The 19,355-nt window shown below is 41.3% G+C and overlaps 1 protein-coding gene across 1 annotated transcript in view; it reads left to right on the forward strand.

The window, feature by feature from the left end:
* Positions 1 to 6,488: 6,488 nt before the first annotated feature.
* Positions 6,489 to 19,355, forward strand: part of SRPX (sushi-repeat containing protein, X-linked) — a 24,906-nt gene continuing 12,039 nt past the window's right edge. Inside the window, exons 1-4 of the mRNA XM_009318913.1 lie at positions 6,489 to 6,597; positions 9,422 to 9,481; positions 15,951 to 16,142; positions 16,754 to 16,930. Of these exons, the coding sequence (XP_009317188.1) occupies positions 6,489 to 6,597; positions 9,422 to 9,481; positions 15,951 to 16,142; positions 16,754 to 16,930 (538 nt within the window). The remainder of the gene's footprint in view (positions 6,598 to 9,421; positions 9,482 to 15,950; positions 16,143 to 16,753; positions 16,931 to 19,355) is intronic.

The following is a 19,355-nucleotide window of genomic DNA, read 5'->3' on the forward strand; positions in this document are numbered from 1 at the left end:
CTAGTTATTTAAATGTTTGATTTGGCAATGAGTCCAAATGAAAAAAAAACAAACCAAACCTCGCTGGCCGTGCTGAAAATCAGCATTTCATGAGAGCACTGTTCATGTACGTAATGTTCAGATTTTTCCCTTTGAGCCAAGCTCCCAGCTTGACCCCCTGTAGGCCATCTACTTGATGAATCATTGTGGTATCTTGTGGGATGTACTGTTCAGCAATCAAGGGAACGTGGCCTATGCGGGATATAAATAACAACACAGGAGATGGCTGGTATTTTTCTTGAAGACATACCAATGTCAGCTCCCAAGTATATCTTTATTAGCCTGTTGAGCTTTTTTTTTAAACAGAAATCGACACTTTATTTTAATAGCAGAGACCTTTCATCCTTACGTTTCACCTCTTCGTCTAGATTTTCTGTAAATGAATTTTCTGTTGAAAACCAGCTATATAAATATATATATATTTTACAACTCTGAAATTGTATTTTAAGAAAAATTTTATGAAATGCTCACTTCCCGTTGAATCACTCAAAATGTCACAAGAGGATCCAGAGCAAACCAGAATTTCCAGAATTAGGATTCTGAAAATGCCTCATTTGTTTTCATTGAATACAAGGACACAATTTTCATGAAGTATGTTAGTTTTTTACTGCTTCAGGTGTATAGTATTTAGAAAAAACAATTACCCAAGGCTTTTGGTCATTTTATGTGTGTATACTGCAAGCAATATTTGAATACACTGTTTATCCTAACACTAAAGAGACAATTATAGTAAAAGCAAATGCATTTGCAATGGAGAAGGGTATCTGGGAGCAGTCTATGACTGCACTAAAGTTCCTGGACTGTACACATGTGTTGGCGAAGGTGTTCGAGGCCTCTCATTAAGACTGCCAGCTTTTCCTTTGACTGCTGCTGTGTTACAGGACTTCTGCCTGGGTTGAGTCAGAGCCACTTGAACAACTTCCACTTTTATTGCCAGTCTGGAGAGGAAAAAAAATTCCCAAAAAAACAAATCAGTGGTGGAAAGTGTTCTGCTATGGATTTGCTGTGTCTAAGATAGCTATGTGTGTATGTAAAAGGAAGCAGAATTTAATTGTACTTTACAGAACTTTTCTGGACTAACACTAGCTACTGTGCCCATGCCGTTTCTATCCCACTGCTGATTTTTGTGGGAGTAAACTGCATGGGCATGGCTTGCCTATTGCTGGATTTCACTGAAATGAATGAGAGACCTTACGCCCGTAGTAGTGTTTTCTTTGTCACACAGTATTTGCCAGCACATAAAACTCATTTCATTTTGTTAGCTGACTTCTATGTAAAGCCATAGATTTCTCAACATGTGTAATTAATCTGTTTTGAAACACCTTCATGACTTGGTGTCAGCGGCAGAATTTCTTCATAGTTGCATTGGGTCACAGATGGCGAGGGAGGAGGGAAGAGATTATCTTTTGGGAAAAGAACCCGTGCTTGCATTTTCCTAATCAGATTCATGATTTCTGTGTAGTTGGGTGGTTTTATTCCACAAAGCATAAGCTACTGCTGGCATGCAAACTTCAAGACACCTCTGACCTCTTTTGAACTTGCTAATTCTGAAGCTTTCTGTTCTGCATTTCAATTGTGCTTTGATGATGACGGTTTTGAAAGAACTATACGTTGATGGAATCTTGTATGAGGCATCTGTCTTGAAGCAAGTTAAAACCTGTGCTTTAAAACACAGTGTTTGCATCTTAATCAATACTGAGACACAGTGAATTAATCTGTGTATAGTCCTGAGGGGATCTTCTTGCTATGGGGTTACTTTCTGTGCCTGAAAGACCTTACACCTGCAAGGAATAGAAGCACAACAGTGGTGTGGGGTTTGCGGGTGTGCATGGAAGCTCAAACCTGTTTTATCCACGTGTGTATTTCCATAAATACAGGCAGGGAAATTTCTAGACATCTCTGGAAGTTAATCATCTGGGCTACTAAACTGCACATAGGATTATTGACTTGGTCTGGATGAGTGAGCTGCATTTGGATTTGGGAACATGCCATGACTGTCTTTATATCCTCTACTTCACAGTTCAGCACAACTCTTGCTGAATACAAGATTGTCGGGTTTCTGTGCTTTAACTTGCTTTCCCCTGCATTGCGAAGACGGTTGGGACTACTGATTGAGTCAAGCAGGAGACTGAAAAATAGTGTGGTCAGTGGGAACATCCTCTGAGGAGAGAGGAGGGCAGATGATATCTTTTGAGTTACTGTGCATGTTGAAAACTGCTTAATATGAGCAGTTGCTATTAGATTCTCTACATTTAAACATGTTCATTAATACAGTTGCATTTCTATCTCAGCCCACCTGTAGGAAGGTTCAAGGCAAATCAGTATCTCTGGCTATTTATTAATTGATTTTGCTGACTCTTTCTCTACTATTTGTTCTGCTTTGATTTCTGTAACAAAACAATTTTTTTTTTTTACACCTTACAGACCAGATGCAACAAAACACCTGAGTGTGCAGGCAGCTTTTAAACAAATACTGAAATCCCACTGAAGCCAATGGCATTTGAGCATGAGCTTTGCAGAACAGGGGCGTAATGTTCAACCGGTAAAGAATGAGATGAAAAACCTGGCTTTCCATTCTTACTGCCATCATAAAATGAGTGCAAGTATTTTTACACACAGAATAAAGCCCTCTAATGTGAAGGTTGTGACCGGTTTTGGTGCCTTTTCTGCTTCCTCATGTTACATCTTCCAGACTTCTGAGGTCTTAGTGTGACCTAGCCCTGCCGTACTGCAAGAAGCTTTACAGTCTGCTGCATGTAAAGCTAAGGGTTTTTTTAATTCATTCATTTAATATGGCTTCAGGTACTGTGGAATGTAGAACATTGGAGGAACTAAATCCAGATGTTACAGACTTATTGGTGGAAACTGGTCATCCTCTTCTTACACATGCTTAAACTGGTCAGCTGTTTGAATATGGAAGGAATTCCCAAGCGCTGTCCTCTGTTTTGAAGGATATATCGCGTGTGGAATGAGCCTTTCCTTTCCTCCCAGTATCAAGAGTAGCCAGTGCCTGCAGACCAGAGAAGATGCCATCTAAGCTCATTTAACTCACGTTGTTTCCCTGTGTGCAACACAGAGTGTCATTACAACTGTTTTTTGATTTGTTTGGGTTTTTTCCCACTTTGTTTTCCTTTTGGTTATTCTATGAAATTTGCCATGAAGCTGAAATTGGAAATTATCACTGTATTTTTAGGGTTGGTTTTTTCTGTTCTGCATTTCCCAGCAATGTTCAAAAAAATTGGAAATGCAGTGATCTTTTCTGAAATACATATTTAAGTAAATTGGTGCTATATTTAAGACTTAAAGCTTCAGTAGAGCGTAAACTGGAACATTGACTTTTGCTGCTGATTTTTACAGTATGTACCTCAATTGTACGTAATCCTTATAAACCCTGAGCAAAAGAGCATGAGAAAATAAAAAAGGCTTAAGAAACTCAGTGGTGTAAATTGACAAAATAGTATCGCCTAAAAACTCTGAGCTTTTATTAATGTATTCTGCAGGACTGCAAGCACAGTAGATATGAAACTTTAGGTGCTAAACTAGGGAGGAGAGCACTGCTGTTCAGAAAAAAGGCCTTATTGCAGGCTAAGTGCTGTAGCTTCTTGTATAAATACAAGTGCCTGACTGTAAAAGGTTTCCCATTGGTTTCATGAACTATACTGTTGTTGTCTATAGCTTATTTTCAGTTGATACAACTCAAAAAGAGTTAAGACATTCCTATGTCAGTCATGGGAAAAACAAGTTTGCATAGCTATTCTGCCTCTTACAGCCCACATTCGTGCTCCTTCTCAATTATAAAGGATTTGTAACACAATAGCATGTTAAATGTTGTTCATGCTCCTGCGTATGCAGTGCCTGCCTTGGCATTATGTTCTTGTGCCCTGATGCTGCCAGCAGACCTGCATGGGTGAATCTTTGCAATGGGGAGAGGAGTCCTGTGTGCGTGACCCTAAATTTGCCCATGTGCAATCACTCACATAACCAGTGGCATCGAACAGTGGAGCATCAGAGTCCTCATTCCCTTTGCCCATGCGGGTAATCCCAGCAACCCTGGTGAAGATCTTACACAGAATAACTCTGCTAAGGTTTATATGCAGTTATCACAGAATTATAGAATCATTAAGGTTGGAAAAGACTTCAAAGATCACAAAGTCCAACCGTCGACCCAACACCACCATGCCCACTAAACCATGTCCCTAAGCACCTCATCTACCCGTCTTTTAAATACCTCCAGGGATGGTGACTCAACCACTTCCCTGGGCAGCCTGTTCTGATGTTTAACCACTCTTTCAGTAAAGAATTTTTTCCTCATGTCCAATCTAAACCTCCCCTGGCGCAACTTGAGGCCATTTCCTCTCGTCCTTTCACCAGTTACTTGGGAGAAGAGACCGACACCCACCTCGCTACAACCTCCTTTCAGGTAGTTGTAGAGAGCGATGAGGTCTCCCCTCAGCCTCCTTTTCTCCAGGCTAAACAACCCCAGTTGCAGGCTTTAATGCTGTGTTTCTCACTTACTGGTGCTTTGTTTTAACTTTTAACTTTCTTTTTAAAGAAACCTTTAAGTCTTCTACTGGTATTGATTTTTCTTTTGTGCATTTTTATTTTAAACCTTGCCTTGCTGCTGCTTGTCAGAATTAAATGGTCCAGTGAGAAAATGCCTGGTTTCAGATTTGAGAAGGTGCAAAGTTTTTTGTTGTTTGTAGGATCAAGATGGCTAAGCAATTATTAATAGCTCTTCCAATTCTGGAGACCTTTGAGACGGTAAGGCAGAATGGAAAGATTGTTTTCCAATTAGAGATTGGAAAATACCATGTAGTATCTGAAATGTTTTATTGTGGAGGTTACCTACCCATTAGAGAGGTTTTGTCTGCCATGGGCTGAATTAGTGTGCCTGACAAGCGTGGTGAAGTTCAGGATCTTGTCTGGAATAGTGTCTTTCTATCTGCTTGGGGATCCGTGGTGCACAAAGGAGTAATGTACTTAAGAAAGTCAGGTTTTGAGCAAAACTGAGGGACAGCAAGAAGTCCTCTTAAAACTTCCTCTGCAATCTGATAGCATTTGTCTTCTTTCTCTGGCTCAGCAAACACCAACAAATTGATTGTCGCTCTTGTGTAGCAATCGAAGTACTCTCCTCTCAAAGCTTTTGCAGACTTATTAACAAACAGGCAAAGGGGAGGACAATCAGATCCTAGAAATATAGGAAGTATCCTGCTCAGTGCATGTTTGGCTCTGTGTATTTATGTATCTTGTATTGTGTGCATATGTGAATGTGTCACTGTATATTTGTGCTAATTCATGAATGCAGCTATATGCTCCACTTCCCTCGCTTTCTTTTTCAGCAGACCAAGGCCCCCAGCCAGGAGAGCAAATGCTGGGCTGTAAGTGTGGAAATGGAGCCGTCAGGAGAAATCAAGAATAGCTGCCTTCACTGGGTGTAGATTGTGGTACTAAAGCAGCGGAGTACTTCAGCAGATGCCTGATGTTGAATGTAAACATCTGTAATCAATTTTGAGTGGGTTTAGGGTTAAACCAGTGGTCTCCTAGAGGCTGATGGGACCACTTCAGGAGATACTGAAGTGTTTTGCTGAACGAGAATTGGTGAAGCAGAGCCTTGAAGGCTGCCATCAGGACACTTGGAGTGGATTTGGCAACCACAAAACACAGGCAAAACTGATCATGAAACGGTCTGATTTAGGTTTTCTGCAAATGGGTAACTGTTGTGTGTCTGAGTGTCCCATTAGCTTGCCAGTTTGAACACTAAGAGTAAATGTGTTCTCTTAATAATGAATTCTTCTTGTATGAGCATTTTTACTTCGTCAGAAGGCTTACCGGCTTACTGTCATAGCTTCTCCTGCCCTGTCTGGCAGTCATATCCCTGGATTTATTCATTCGGCACTGACTATTGGGTTCTTGGTGTCAGACACTGCTACATCTTTTCTACTAGGTTGCATGTAGTTTCATTAAAAGTCTATGCCCTAATAAAATGTTTGCAAAGAGGAAGCTTTCCTATGCATCCCTGGTTATAAAAATGTAGTGATGATTTTGTGAATGAAGAAATCCTTTTTTCCCTAACATAAATAGAATTGTCTAAGTCCATAGATTAATCTCATAATAGATCCATCTTAAAATGAAAGTGTTATTTCGTGGGATTTTCTTGTCATCTGCCAGAACAAAATCCACAGCCAGTTTTTGCAGGAACCTGCTGTAACATGAACGATGATGTGGGATATCTGTAAAGCAGCTTGTAGTTCATGTCGTTCTTCCTCAAATACCCAGGTTTTGTACTGTGATAATTCTAGCACTTTGAATGCAGAACAGTGCTTTGTCTTTATGTGTCTTGGTAGTTAATTTTGAACTTATGTGAAGCAGAAAAACCTTTTGTGGCTGAGAAAATGAAGATGAAATGGTGATTTGTTCAGGATCACTCATGGGGTGGCAGCAGTGGGGGAATGAGGTGCCAGGTCAGGCCTCATGGCTGCCGGGACAGAAGCCATCTGCTGAAGCGGGACAACTTTGCTGGCAGGCCGCTGCATAACATGGCTGTCCGCGCCTGCCACGGTAAGGACAGCTCTGTCAGCGCAACGTGGGTGGGTGAGTATGGAGAGAGGTACGGGAGAGTACCAGGTCCAGGCACATGCGTAGAAGGGCGTGTGGACATCGGAGAAGATCCAGCCCCCCTGTGTGAGGTGGTGCTGCAGTGCCCTGGGGCAGTAGTGTAGCAGCGTAGACAGGTCCACCCAGAGCCAGCCCAGCTCTTCAGGAACAGCCCTCTAGATTAGGTCGGTTCTCCACAGCGTGGCCCCGGGCTGGTGGGCGATGCCCAAACTGCCCTTGGTGCCCCCAGCTTGCGCAGGCTCTGCCAGCCCCGCTGAGGCCCAGCATCGGCCATTGGGCTCTCTGTGAGAAGAGGCTGCGGAAAAGCGGGAGCGAGACCCTCCCAGGGTAGGGTGAAGATGACCTCTCCCGTGGTTCCTCAAGCCAGGCCTGTTGTGGTTCTTAACAGTGACGAAACATTGCTTGTTAAGAAACAAACCCGACTTGCTTCTCATTTCGAGCTAGAAAATGAGCTGGAAATGGGAGATGTCAAACTCCATGAACTGAGCCTCATTTCAGGGCAAGAGCAGTGAATAACTCTTTAAGGCCAATTTTTGTTAGAAGACTTTCAAAAGCATTTAATTATTTCTCATCTAAGGAAAACTAAATACATAAGAGTTCACATAGCTCTAATGTTTACTGATATTTAAATGCTGAAGTCACTGCACAGTAAAACTTGGACAATTAAGAATGAAAAACTGACATAACAGTTTCATAACCCTTGAACTGAGTAATTAGGTGAGAGTATCCCAATTTCTGACAGAATAATTTATGCTTAGAGAGGTGTTCATTTACATATCAAGGTCTCCACGAAGCCCTCAGGGATCACAGCTTGCTCTTTATTTTATACAGTCAGACTTAAAGTGCAACAAAGTTTAACGTTTTTATGTTGAGAAGTTTTTCAGATGTCGGTGTTTAGGCATCAAAAATTCAACCACAACAACAAAATTTAAAAAACGCAGAGAAATGGCTCCCAAGTGATAGGAAGCCTGCGCTATATAAAGCCCTTGATTTCAGGGAGAAGCTGTTTGGAAGTTCACTTCATAAGGTCCCAGCTCGAAGCCTTCTGAAAATCGGTGGAAGGAGTCCCAGTGATAACAGCAAGCTTTGAATCAGGCCCAAGGCAAATTGTGAGTTTTTGCTACTTTTATGGTACATGTGAACACAACTCTCTTGATTTTTCACGTGCAGGACCCTAAATGGTTTGCATAGCTGCAGTGTTGGTGCAAGATTTTGGTCTGACACGGAGCGCACGCATCTCCCACTTCCCTGCGGTTCTCAGAAGGCGCTGCTGGGTGCTGCGGGCTGGTCGCGGGTCCTGGGTGCACAAGTAACGCGGCGGGAAGGGGCACAGGAGATGCAGAGTCTCTTCTTCAGGCGGTCTGAACCCCTGCGAGCAGTGCTGCGGCTGATGCTGTGGGGGGCACTGGCCTTCTGTAGATGGACCCTATGCACTAAAGCTACTCCTGTGGAGCGGCTGCAGATACTGGGTCTCTCTCCTGGGTTTTCCTGAGACTGGTAGAGTAAGAAGCAAAGTTTCACTGGTTTCTGGGCAGTTTATTTTGTTTTTTATAAGAAGTGGAATCTGTTGACAGATGCTGACAGGAATTTTGGGGCGTCAAATGTTGTTTTGGTAGCTCTTTTATCCTTATGCTAAATCATCCTAGCCGTTAACGTCTCTTGGGTTTAATTTCTGCAGAAAATTTGTGTGCTTTGCACATGAAATTAGTAGCTTATTGAGGTGCCTGAATTATTTAATTTAGCCTAATTTTAAGTAGCAGCTTGTACAGACCATGGTCTCAGACCTCAACAAATGGTGATGAAATATCCCCATAGCTGTAATTGGAGATACCATGTGTGAGAAGCTCCTGCAGCGTAGTGCTGAGCCTCCTTAGTACCTGCCTATTGCATGCAAGGTTTTTAGAAAGATTTCTCAGAGGGGGAATTTGTATGAGCCCTTCTTCTTGGAGAAGACTTATCTAGAATTTAGACTAGACTTCATGCTCTGAAGCTTCTGATTTTAAATAAATGTCACTTAAGGATATTTTGAAGGCTTTCTTGCTGACTGCCATGTTTTATTGATGAATTACTTGAATGGTGGTGCTCCAAATGGCTTCTGGTTTTTATAAAGCAGTTTCTACTTTTTTAAAGCTTTTAACTGTTGCACAGGTTTTTAAAAGTACAGAACCATACTATCTCTTTATTTTGAACAACCCCAGAAGACTGCTTGATACCAAACTGTGGTTTTGATTTGAGTGTAACTTGTGTTTGCAGGTAATGTACCTCAATGTTTTGTTCTTGGTATGAAGATCACACAGGTTGTATAAGAGGGTTGTTCTTGAGTTATGCACATTTTACTTCTGCTGTTTGTCCTGATGGCTGTTAACAGCCGCTGACACTATGGAACCACTTTATAGTGAAACCTTTGATGTGCCCCTTCACCTGTACCTCCTCTGTTCTCTCTGCTCAATAGATCAACTTCATGGTAGGTGGGCTTTCCGTAACAGAGGAGCTGTGACTTGACATGTGCAACATGGCATTGCACAACATCGCTCTAGGAGCAGTGAGAGAGATTTACTATTTCACTTGATTATCAAATCAGTTTGCCCCTTCCAAATTCACTATAAACTGGGTCTGCTATGAATCTGCGCTTCAGAGAAGCCCATGCTGATGGCATTGCGTAGATTATTGCATCCTAATCTTGCATGTCTTTTCGCAAAGCTTTCTTTTATTCTTAATTTATATTTCCTTTCTTGCTGCAGTTTTTTTTCTCTATTTTGTATTATAGGATCGGGATATTCACCCCTTGAAGATGACGAAGATGTGTATGCACGCAATAGATATAAAGGTGAATGCTTTGCTTATGTGCTAAAGAGGATCAGCTGATTGCTGAGAGAAAGCTACGTTCTTTTTCTTTTCATGGATTATAAAATCTTGGTGATCCAGCTCCATGATTTTTCTCATGGATTCTTAGATCAAGATTTAATTTCTACTTTTTTTAACAATGGAAATTAGACCGAGTACTGATCACCACCCTTTTATGCACCTGAGTAAGTAACTTTTGCACTGCCTTTGCTCTTGGAAGATCAGGTTGTTAAATCATGAAAATCTAGGAAGAGCTTCTCTTTCTTCTTCATGCATCCTAACAAAACCATCAATGATAAGCTGACTCAAAACCTGGGCCTACTGATGGTAATGTATAGAATTACATGCAAGAGAACTTGATTTTCATGACACTTTTTTTCCCATAAAATTGTTTGCATTTCAGGTTAACCTGCTACCTGAAATGCCAAGTGAAGTGTGTTTAACGAATGAACGTGTACATTCCAAAAACAAATTATGTAGCTGGATGAATGAGTGAATCGACCAGTGTGTTTATAAAGCAAATTCAGGTTTTCTTCCCTATTCTAGAAGATTTTGTCATTCAGCAAGACTGAGAAGTTTTTTTGCCACTACCAGTAAATCTTCCATTTACTATGTCCATTTTCTTAAAAAGTCTGCTTCTGTCTCAGCACCCCGCTCCTCTGCCAAAACCCCTCAGAAGCCTAGACAGTAAAGAAACTTAGCATTTAATTTGTCACTTTAAATGGTAACTGTGTTTCTTTTTAGTAAACTAATCTGTGGACATGCTAGAATTGTAATGTAATCATTTTGATTACTTGAAAATACTGGGCATTGGTGTCTTACATGTTATTGATTCTCTGCAAAGAATCAATGGGCCTTTTAAGAGGTAAGTCATAAAGTAATTCAGACATTTATGAACAACAAAGAGGAAAGCAAAGATGCTATGGCTATGTTGCTGTCTTATGTTCCTCCCAGTAAAATACTTCAGTATAAAATTTTGCTTTCAAACACATGCAGAAATATTTCTCTTAAGCTGTATTTAGGTAAACTCATTTTTCTTTGCCTTTTAACATGTAACCCTCTGCAGACACATAGAAAAAGAATTCCAGAGATCATGAAGATAAATCAATGCCAATTCATGCCAGGGCAGGCAAGTAGTTAAAATGCAGATTCTGTATAAATTCCTTTTATATGGTGATCTAAAATGGATTATACTAATGTCAGCCAAAATGTCACCAGGGTAAGTGAAACATAATGACTCATTCACACAGATATTAAAAACTGCCCTGAGTTTGGAAGCACTACTGCCAAATGTTGAAGATCAGACAATGTGAATCTAAGAGTATAAAGTGTTGGAATAGAAAAGGCTCACTCTTCATTAGCATCCTTATTTAAATTGGTATTGGGGGGAAGGGGGTGGAGAAAGACAAAGCAAGGAAAAATGGGCTGAGCAGCTACGTTCAGAGCTTTTCCTTATATGTGCAGTCCAGCATTTCGGGTACAGCCCATTGCTCGGCAAATAAAACTTCCCAGTAACAAATAACTAAATGAATTTTCTTAACTGATGTTAACATATGTAAGCAGCATTGTTTTTTCTGTGCACACAGACTCACTAAACAGTGCAAGCAACCACACAAATTCATCCTCTTTGGCATCTGCAAACAAAACATTGCAGTTTATTGGGGGGGGCGGGGCGCAGAATCGACCTCCTACCAAAGCCTTTTGTCTTCATCTGGATGTTTTTCAACTTGCTCAGCTTTCCAGAGAAACATCGCTGAGACTTTCTGTGCCCACAGCATTTTTAAAGAGTTTTTCCCTTCCTCCCTGGTGAACCCTCAGCTCTGTTGGCTGGTGTACCAGCAAGCAACAGTACAGCTGGTCACTTTGCATGCTGCTTGTGAAGGAAATGCTCAGCTGAAGCTAAGCTGAGGCTTAGTGTTTAAACAGGACTGAGGGGTTGGGGAAGATGATGCTCTAGAAAATGCTTTCCTTCCTGCCGCTTGGCATGGCTGTCTCGGATCGTATTTGATGAGGAAGAGCTTCCCAAATACAGCAGTTCCTGTGTTCATCACAGCTTTAGTGCCACTGCTCTGATGATCCTCATTCCTAATATGTTTTCTCAAATACGGTAATGATCAAACGCTAGCCCTAGGTGTAGAGGCAACATTGTGGCTTCAACCATTTCTGCTTGCTGCCTGTTTTCCAGTGGTTGCAAACACAGGATTCAGTCTCCGAAACGTTTTACTACTAAGTGATAATGCAGGCTGTTTTATCACTGAGGAATGGTGCAAACTTTCTGTTAAACAGAAAAACACTGCATAGGTCCTGGTACCTAAAACCTCAAATTTCAGGTGAACAGAGCCCAGTACAGATGGTGAAGCTCCAGAAGGAGGTGCCTGGCAAACCTGTAGCTTTTTTTATTCCCAAAGCCTTCAGGAGCACAGCTGATCTTGTCTTGAGGCAGGGCACAGCTTGTGTGACCTCTTGGGGCCCCATCCAGCCCTAATATTCCATAAATGCTCCATGTAGCTGCTTAGCCTTTGAAAACCAATATGTGCCTTCACTTAAAAATAAACAAACTTTGATCTAAAACTTTGTTGTATCGTTTGATGTGCTTTCAGGCACATAAGCTTTTCAAGTTAGCTGGGGTTTTTTCCAGTGGTATCAGTTGGTCTAAACCCAGATATTTGCCCCCTTATAAACCGTGCCTCACCCACTTTCTTCTAATCACATTCAGTTCTACAGTAAGCATAATAATGTTTTAGATCAAACAGATGTTCCTCCTAAGCTCTTCAAGTTATCTGCATCCAAAAGCATGTCTGGTTTTGTTTTTCTTTCTGACAGTATCATTTGGTCCAGTAAAAGATGTATTACCCCTCCCTAGGAGCCTTGCTTTGTTTCCCTCTGTAGACCACCATAGCTGCAACAACACTACAGGAGGGGCCTTTTCTTTTTCAGTATTCCGTTTGTGCATTAAACTGCATTTGTTAGCTGTTAGCCACTTTTTTTATAAATATACATGCAGCTGTTTACTCAAGGCAAGCGTGTTTGTAAAGCCACAAAAACATGCAGAAAAACTCAGGCAATTTGCAATAGCTGAAACAGCTGCCTTTTTTTTTTTTATTAGCCTCTTGATCATGTTGCAAAGTGTATTTGTCTTAACACCCTTTACAAAGGAAATCAGCCATGTGCATTTGCACTTTATATATGTGGAAAACTTGGGGCATAAATATCTTGAACTGATTTGCTGAACGATTACCTAGGTGGCTGGGGCAAAAGCCCAGCCTACCTGAGTATTCACCCCTGCTCTTGTGCCTCTTCAGTCAGTGTTCTCCTAGTAACTTCAGGTTTAAACCCTTCTGCAGAAAAACTGAGGCCTCCTCCTTAGTTTAGGAGATCCTACAGCAAGTGGGAAAAGCTGCTGCTTTTTTTTTTTTAATAAAAAAAAAACAAAACAAAACAACCAAACCCAAAATTGACGTTTAGGGTCTCGGGCCATGAGAGAAGAACAAGTGGGACAGAAAAGCTGGAAATATTTTGGGTTGAGACCACTGAAGGGGAGATTATGGAAAAACTGTTGTTAGCTCAGGAGGAGGATTTCTCCAAGAGGTGAATGAGACAGAGGCTGCCTCTGTGAATCCAACATGCGTGGCTTCCCCCAGAGGGTGGTCGAAGGTGATGCTTGAGACTGCACCCGTGGCAGTGGGGTGGGCAGCTAAGGAGGCTGCAGAGATGGGTGCTGTCATCACTCATTACTTCAGCAGTAGCTGATTGACTTCTATTCCTGTTAGCTCATGCTCTTCACCTGCTCTCCCAGTTTTAATTTGCTTTGTAGCAAGCGTGAAAAATGTGTGCCACTGTGATACAGCCCCTCAACAAAGCGGCCCAAGTAAGTTGATGGGGTTTTTTTAATGTCTTTTGGTAACTATGGAATATAGATTAGGGTGAAGGACAGGAAACAGTTCTAAAAAAAAAAAAAACCAAAACAAAAACCAAAAACCACTCTCCACCAAACTACTTTTTCATAATTGTGGGGTAAATAATGGAGGATGTATTTGACATTCAGTACTTGTGGAAAAAAAAACAGAGATGGGATGATTGTGTGGCTGAGCCAAAAAGCTGAACTGCACTCTGCCTCTAACCTGCTGTGTGCTGTTAGACTGGTCTGCTCGTTTCCCGTGCCGCAGTTACTGCGTATTTGGTGACACTGGGAATAATGCCACTTACACATCTTTGTAAAGGGATTTCACACGTATTGGTGAAATAGAAAAATAAGCATGTCACAGTACAAAATGACTGCTTCAGAAACAGACTAGTCTAGAGGAACATGCTCTTGGCCTAGTCAAAAGCTTGACAATTAGTCTCTGATTTTAGTCCTCAGATGCTATTTGTGTTGATTCAGGACCAGCACAGCACAATGTAGGTGCAAAATGTAATTTCCATTGGCAAAGTGTAAATATGTCCTAGAGACATTGTACACTGAATATAAATATCCCATGTATGAGAAATATAACAGGCTGTATTGATTTTTGTTTATGTGTGGAGCTGATCCAAATCGTGTAGAAAAATGTACGTAACTACTATAGAAATTAAGAGCTAGAAGTGAACATCTGCCAAAGATGGTCAGGAAATTAATTATTTTTAAATGTCTCCTGTGACTTTGCAAGGATGAAGGCTAAATCTCTGGTTTTTGTTTGGTTGGGGTTTTTTTCCATCTTTCTTGCAGACTTGAAAAGTTTTGTCATGTACCTCCCGCATGTCACACATTGTCACACAGGATTTCAGGACCTGCCATCTTTCTCTTTTTGCCTTGCAATCCCTCCCTCCCTCTCGATACGTCCTTTTCAAATCTTGGAGATGAGAAGGGGCAGGCTTAGTCACTCCTTGTGTAGGAGACTCCTACGGAGGAGCTGCCCGCTGCAGAAAAAGCACTGCTTTCTTGGTGAACCCTGTTGTCAAAGCCAAACAAAGATTTTGAAGCTTTGGCTGAGAAGGGGAAGTCTCTATTTGATACTACACCCATCAGTATCACAGTATGGTCTTAAATCCTCACAAGAAGATGGCACCCATATCCTGAGTATTTTAAAGTGTAGCCCTGAGCAGTTACTAAAGGTTCAGTTTTAGGTATACGTGTTTCCCTTTTTCCCATGTGTTTGGTAGGAGCATTAGCCATGAAGTCCTAGCCAAATTCCAGCTTTCCTCTGACTTGGCAGATCCATCCGTGTCACTGTCCTGCATCCAGGAGCAACTAGAAGGTGCTTCTTGTACTTCAGGCTACATTTCCGTGATATTAGGGAAAGGTAGTCCTCCACCTATCTTTTGAGGTGAAAAGTACAACACATGAAGTCCAGACCTTTGAGACAATTTAGAACTGGATATAAATTTCTGCAGCTTGGGTTCCCTTTTCTGAATATGTGCTATATAGTATGCTCGTGAATGAACATTGACACCCTCTGAAGGATTTGACGGTACAAAGTGCAGGGGTTTGTGCTGTCAAATATATGCATTGTGCCTGAATGGATGTTGCACTTGGAAGCTACAAATTACTACGAAAAAGAGAGGAATAAGGTCAGATCTTTCTTGAAAGCTCTTCACGTAGTCTGTTGGATTGGACACTTGCCTTCAGATTTAATCATGGCAATGGTATGGTGCCCATTTGCCGGTAGAAGGCTATTTTGTGGGAGATAATAGAGTATTTGAATGTTTCAGTGTGGCACCGCAGAACGGCAGAGAACAGCGAGGGAGCTGCTGTTCTTGCACACTTCACAAGTTCCAGTTCAGCCTTAGTCCTTGGTGCTAACTTGGAAAGTAACTTTGCAAAACTGGAGCCGTACTTAAACCCTGAATGGATGTTCTGACATGTGGAGGATGTGTACAGACAGGCTTGACATACTGGCAATATGATTTATGTAAAGGTCACATCCTTTCTAACTGAGGGAGAGCTTGAACCATCACAGAGTTCAGCCAAGGCAATGTCCTGTACTGCACAAGTTATTATGGAAGATTTTTTTATTTTAAATGGGCAGTGAGAGAGCTAAATGTTGTAAAGATTACAACTACAGCTAGACCAAAGGTGTTCCTAATGCAAACTTTTGTTACCAAAGAGAAGTTAGATGTATCCATTTAAAAACAAGAGGGGAAAAAAGGTCCGGTTGTCATCCAACTGTCCACATGGTGGCAGGCTTATTCCACGGACAAAAAAACATAGACACACACCCCCCGCCCCAATCTAATGGCTACAATCTTTAGTGTTTGTAGTAAAAAAGAACTGCCAGTCTTTGAAGGGCTGACCTTCTGATGTATAAAACTTAGTGCACCTTGCTGCACTGTTACTTCTCCACTTTGGTGGCTTTTTAAATAAGACTTTTCCATTTCTCCTCTGTGACCTTGAATAAAGAAAGTGATTTTATATTTCTGTCTGACCTTTTCCCTTTTGCAAAGTACTATGTGTGGTTTTTTGTTCTCTGTGCTAGAAACACCGTGGTGCTCCCCCATTAAGGTGAAACATGGTTATGCAAACTGCAGGACACCTCAAGGGGAATATTACAAGAATGTATTGGGAACAAGATGTGATATTCGCTGTCAAAAAGGCTACGAACTGCATGGCCCTCAGCAGCTAATTTGTCAGTCAAGCAAACGCTGGTCTGGGAAAGTGCTGTGCAAACGTAAGTAGCTATGAAATCTGCACGTGTGGCTCATGCCGCAGATTCAGCAGACAATAACCTCTTACTTGCCTTTGAAGCAGTGATCTTCGGATTATTATTTGTATTTTAAACATTGACCATATACTTGGATATGTAGATTGGCTTGTTGCTGAGGATCTTACAGTGGTACCTGGCATGGTAAGTATCGTAAGTGGTAAAAACAATACTCTTGGCAGATAGGGAATGTTTTATGAGTGTGGAATTTTGATTTGTGGGAATAGTTTTATGACAGAGCCATAAAGCTGCTTCAAAATATTTCCCATTTTGGATTTTGTAAGCTGATACAATTTGTATCGGGTGTCTAAATGGGCTCTTGCAGTAAAACGTTTTCTGAGAAGAGAGGAATAGGTACTTGTCATCTTTTTCTCATATAAATACTGCATTAGGCCACTGTGTATGTGAAGTTAAATTTGAAATGCAGCTAATAAGAACTGTGAAAAGCCTCATGTGGAACATGACTTTCTCCCACTTGTCGTTTGCTAGCTGCATCTTTATTTCTGTGTAATACCCCACATTCACATTACTCTAAAGGGGGATAACAGGTTTCCAGAAGTCTCTGTTTTCTGTTCCAGAAAAGCGCTGCCCCACCCTGTCCATGCCGACCAACGGGGGCTTCAAGTGTTTAGATGGTGCCTACTTTGGCTCGAGGTGCGAGTACTACTGTTCACCGGGATACCAGCTGAAAGGTGACCGTATAGTAACGTGCATGGACAACAAAGTTTGGAGTGGCCGGCCAGCATCCTGCGTTGGTAAGTAGGATGGTTGGTCTACACCCCGGAAAGTCTACATCCTGAGGTACCTGCTGGTGCCCAAGTCCTCCAAATGAATTCCAAAATGCTCTTTTATCCAATTCTGGGGGAAAAAAGCAACTGTCCCTTTTGGAGAAGCAGAGGACAGTTTTCTAAGAAGGGATACAGTGCACTCTCTGTCACTTAGTACTTTCAGCCACAAGTGACCGTCTTCCTTACGCACACGCTATCAGCTCCAAGCGTTATCACTTTAATAAAGATGAGACTGGTGTAAATGGTCAGTGCTTTACAATGCTTATAACAGCCTTCGCTGATCTCCTGGGTGACTCGTTGGTAGCCTGTAATTACCGCCGTGCTCTTCTAGCATGTTCTCCGTGCTGGAGTCTGTCCTGCTCTCTGCAACTTAATGATAACACAGGTTTGAAACTAAACCCTTTGTCTGACCTCCCCCGTTGCTTTTGTTTCTTGGGATCACGGTCTCCAAATATATCCAGGGAATATGAATGGTCTCCAAATATATCCAGGGAATATGAATGGATTGTAGTTACCAGCATGGTTGCAGTGAGCTAGACTAAATTTCAGCCTAGTTTTCTAGTTATGCCAGCAATTTTCATTACATAGTCAGCAGTTTCTCGGGAACCTCGGCTGGAATAATTGTTTTTATGTACATAAATCAAAAGATAAACAAATATTGAGATTTAACTTTTCTTTCCTACTAATGAGATTTCAGCAGATAGTAAGGCCTCAGCTGCTGCTCTTGTTTCTGGGAAGTCTGAAAAAAAGCCGCAAAGGAAAGTATTTTTTTGGCCATTTGAATTGGCTACCAGTAATTTAAGCTTGTGGGTGGTAGAGTATTTGTGCACAGTGTTTTTTTGTGTATGACTTGGTTTTCCTCAGAATGCCTGTGGCTCAGTCTAGGTTAGCAAATGGCTTTGGAGTCTCTCCACTGTGGCCTGATGTTCGTAGAATTTTGTTCAGGTTTCCTGTTACTTGGTGTTGTACAAATGTATAAATGAGCCTGCTGCTTAGGTTGAGACTGTTTGTGGTGTCTCTTGTTTTTATTTACAAAAACGAGCCTTGTCCTCCTCAGTGGTGTGAGTGGAGGAAGAGAAACAAACCCTTTTAAGTTTGGGAATGATAAAATGTTGTCTTCTGTATTTCCTGGCACTTTCAGAACCTCATCTGTTGGCAGCGACGGGGTGCTTATTACAGAGGATGCTGTCTTGCAGAGTAGAGTAAGCAAGTATGTCTTAAGCAAAAAAAGAGAGGCTAAGTTAGCACTAACACTTCTTTTTGATTCCAAAAATGCAGGATAGGTGTTGCATAGGGTATGATTGCAAGTCCCAAGTAACCCAGTAAAAGTAATACTATTATTTAAGTTCTGGTAATACCGCATAGTATGGAGAAGACCCCTTCAAACCTTGTGTGCACACACTTCCTGTATGGAAATAGGGAGTTATGCAGTTAGCAAACTGTTAATAAGGTTATCTTTTGACCTTTTGATAGGTAGGATAGAGATTTTTTTGTGACCAGACATGACCCTAACAGTGTAATGCAGTTTGCAATTGCATACGCATCCCTTACTGTAATTCAGTAAAGAAAAGGCATCAGTGAACTGCAGCCTACGAAAGCTTACCAATGGATACCAGGAGAGAACTGGCTGAATAGACATTCTTCCTCACTTTCAGCTGAGGAGTAAAATTAAGGTGAGGGGAGTGATGAAATACAAAGGCAAAGAAGCTGCTCTATTTGTTATTTTAACATATAAGCAATTAGTTGCATTGTGCACAGTAGGGATGTTACGTGTGATCATAGGCACAAAGTTCATGTTGTTGCAAATAGTTAGGGAAATGACCTGGGGACACCACAGCTATTAGCATCAAGTATGACAAAATTACCGCAGACCTGGATTTATAATCCTCTTGAAAACAAGGGGCTTTCTTCTACCCTTTTGTACTGCAGTTGCACTGCTTAGCGTTTTTGCACAAAACTGTGGGGTTCACGGTGCAGTACTGAAGATGCATGTAGGAAAGGCATTGGGCTAACATCATTGCTGAAACAGATGATACTCACTAAAAGGGGAAAAAAGATTTTTTTTTTTAATTAAAGAAAATTAGGTCTGTTTTAGGAGTCACTTACGGAAGCCCTTACAGACAGTGAGTATTCTGTGCTAACAAAGCAGACTCTCTGTGCCCTGTCCCCCTCCTATAAAAGGAAGAATATCCTTCATGTTGCTCAAATAACTTTGATTAAAAAAGATCAACTTACAGCTGCTTTTATCAGTTAGCTAAAAATGCCAATACTAGCTTGAATACTGTTTCCATTATATCCTTAATGCACTGTAACATAGATTGAAATAGCTATTTTCCTCTAGAAGATTGAAAAATGTCACCTTCTTTTCTTCTATAAAGGTTTCATTTTCCTG

This window comes from Pygoscelis adeliae, unplaced genomic scaffold, assembly GCF_000699105.1.
Source record: "Pygoscelis adeliae isolate BGI_AS28 unplaced genomic scaffold, ASM69910v1 Scaffold92, whole genome shotgun sequence".
In the NCBI taxonomy this organism is placed as follows: domain Eukaryota; kingdom Metazoa; phylum Chordata; class Aves; order Sphenisciformes; family Spheniscidae; genus Pygoscelis; species Pygoscelis adeliae.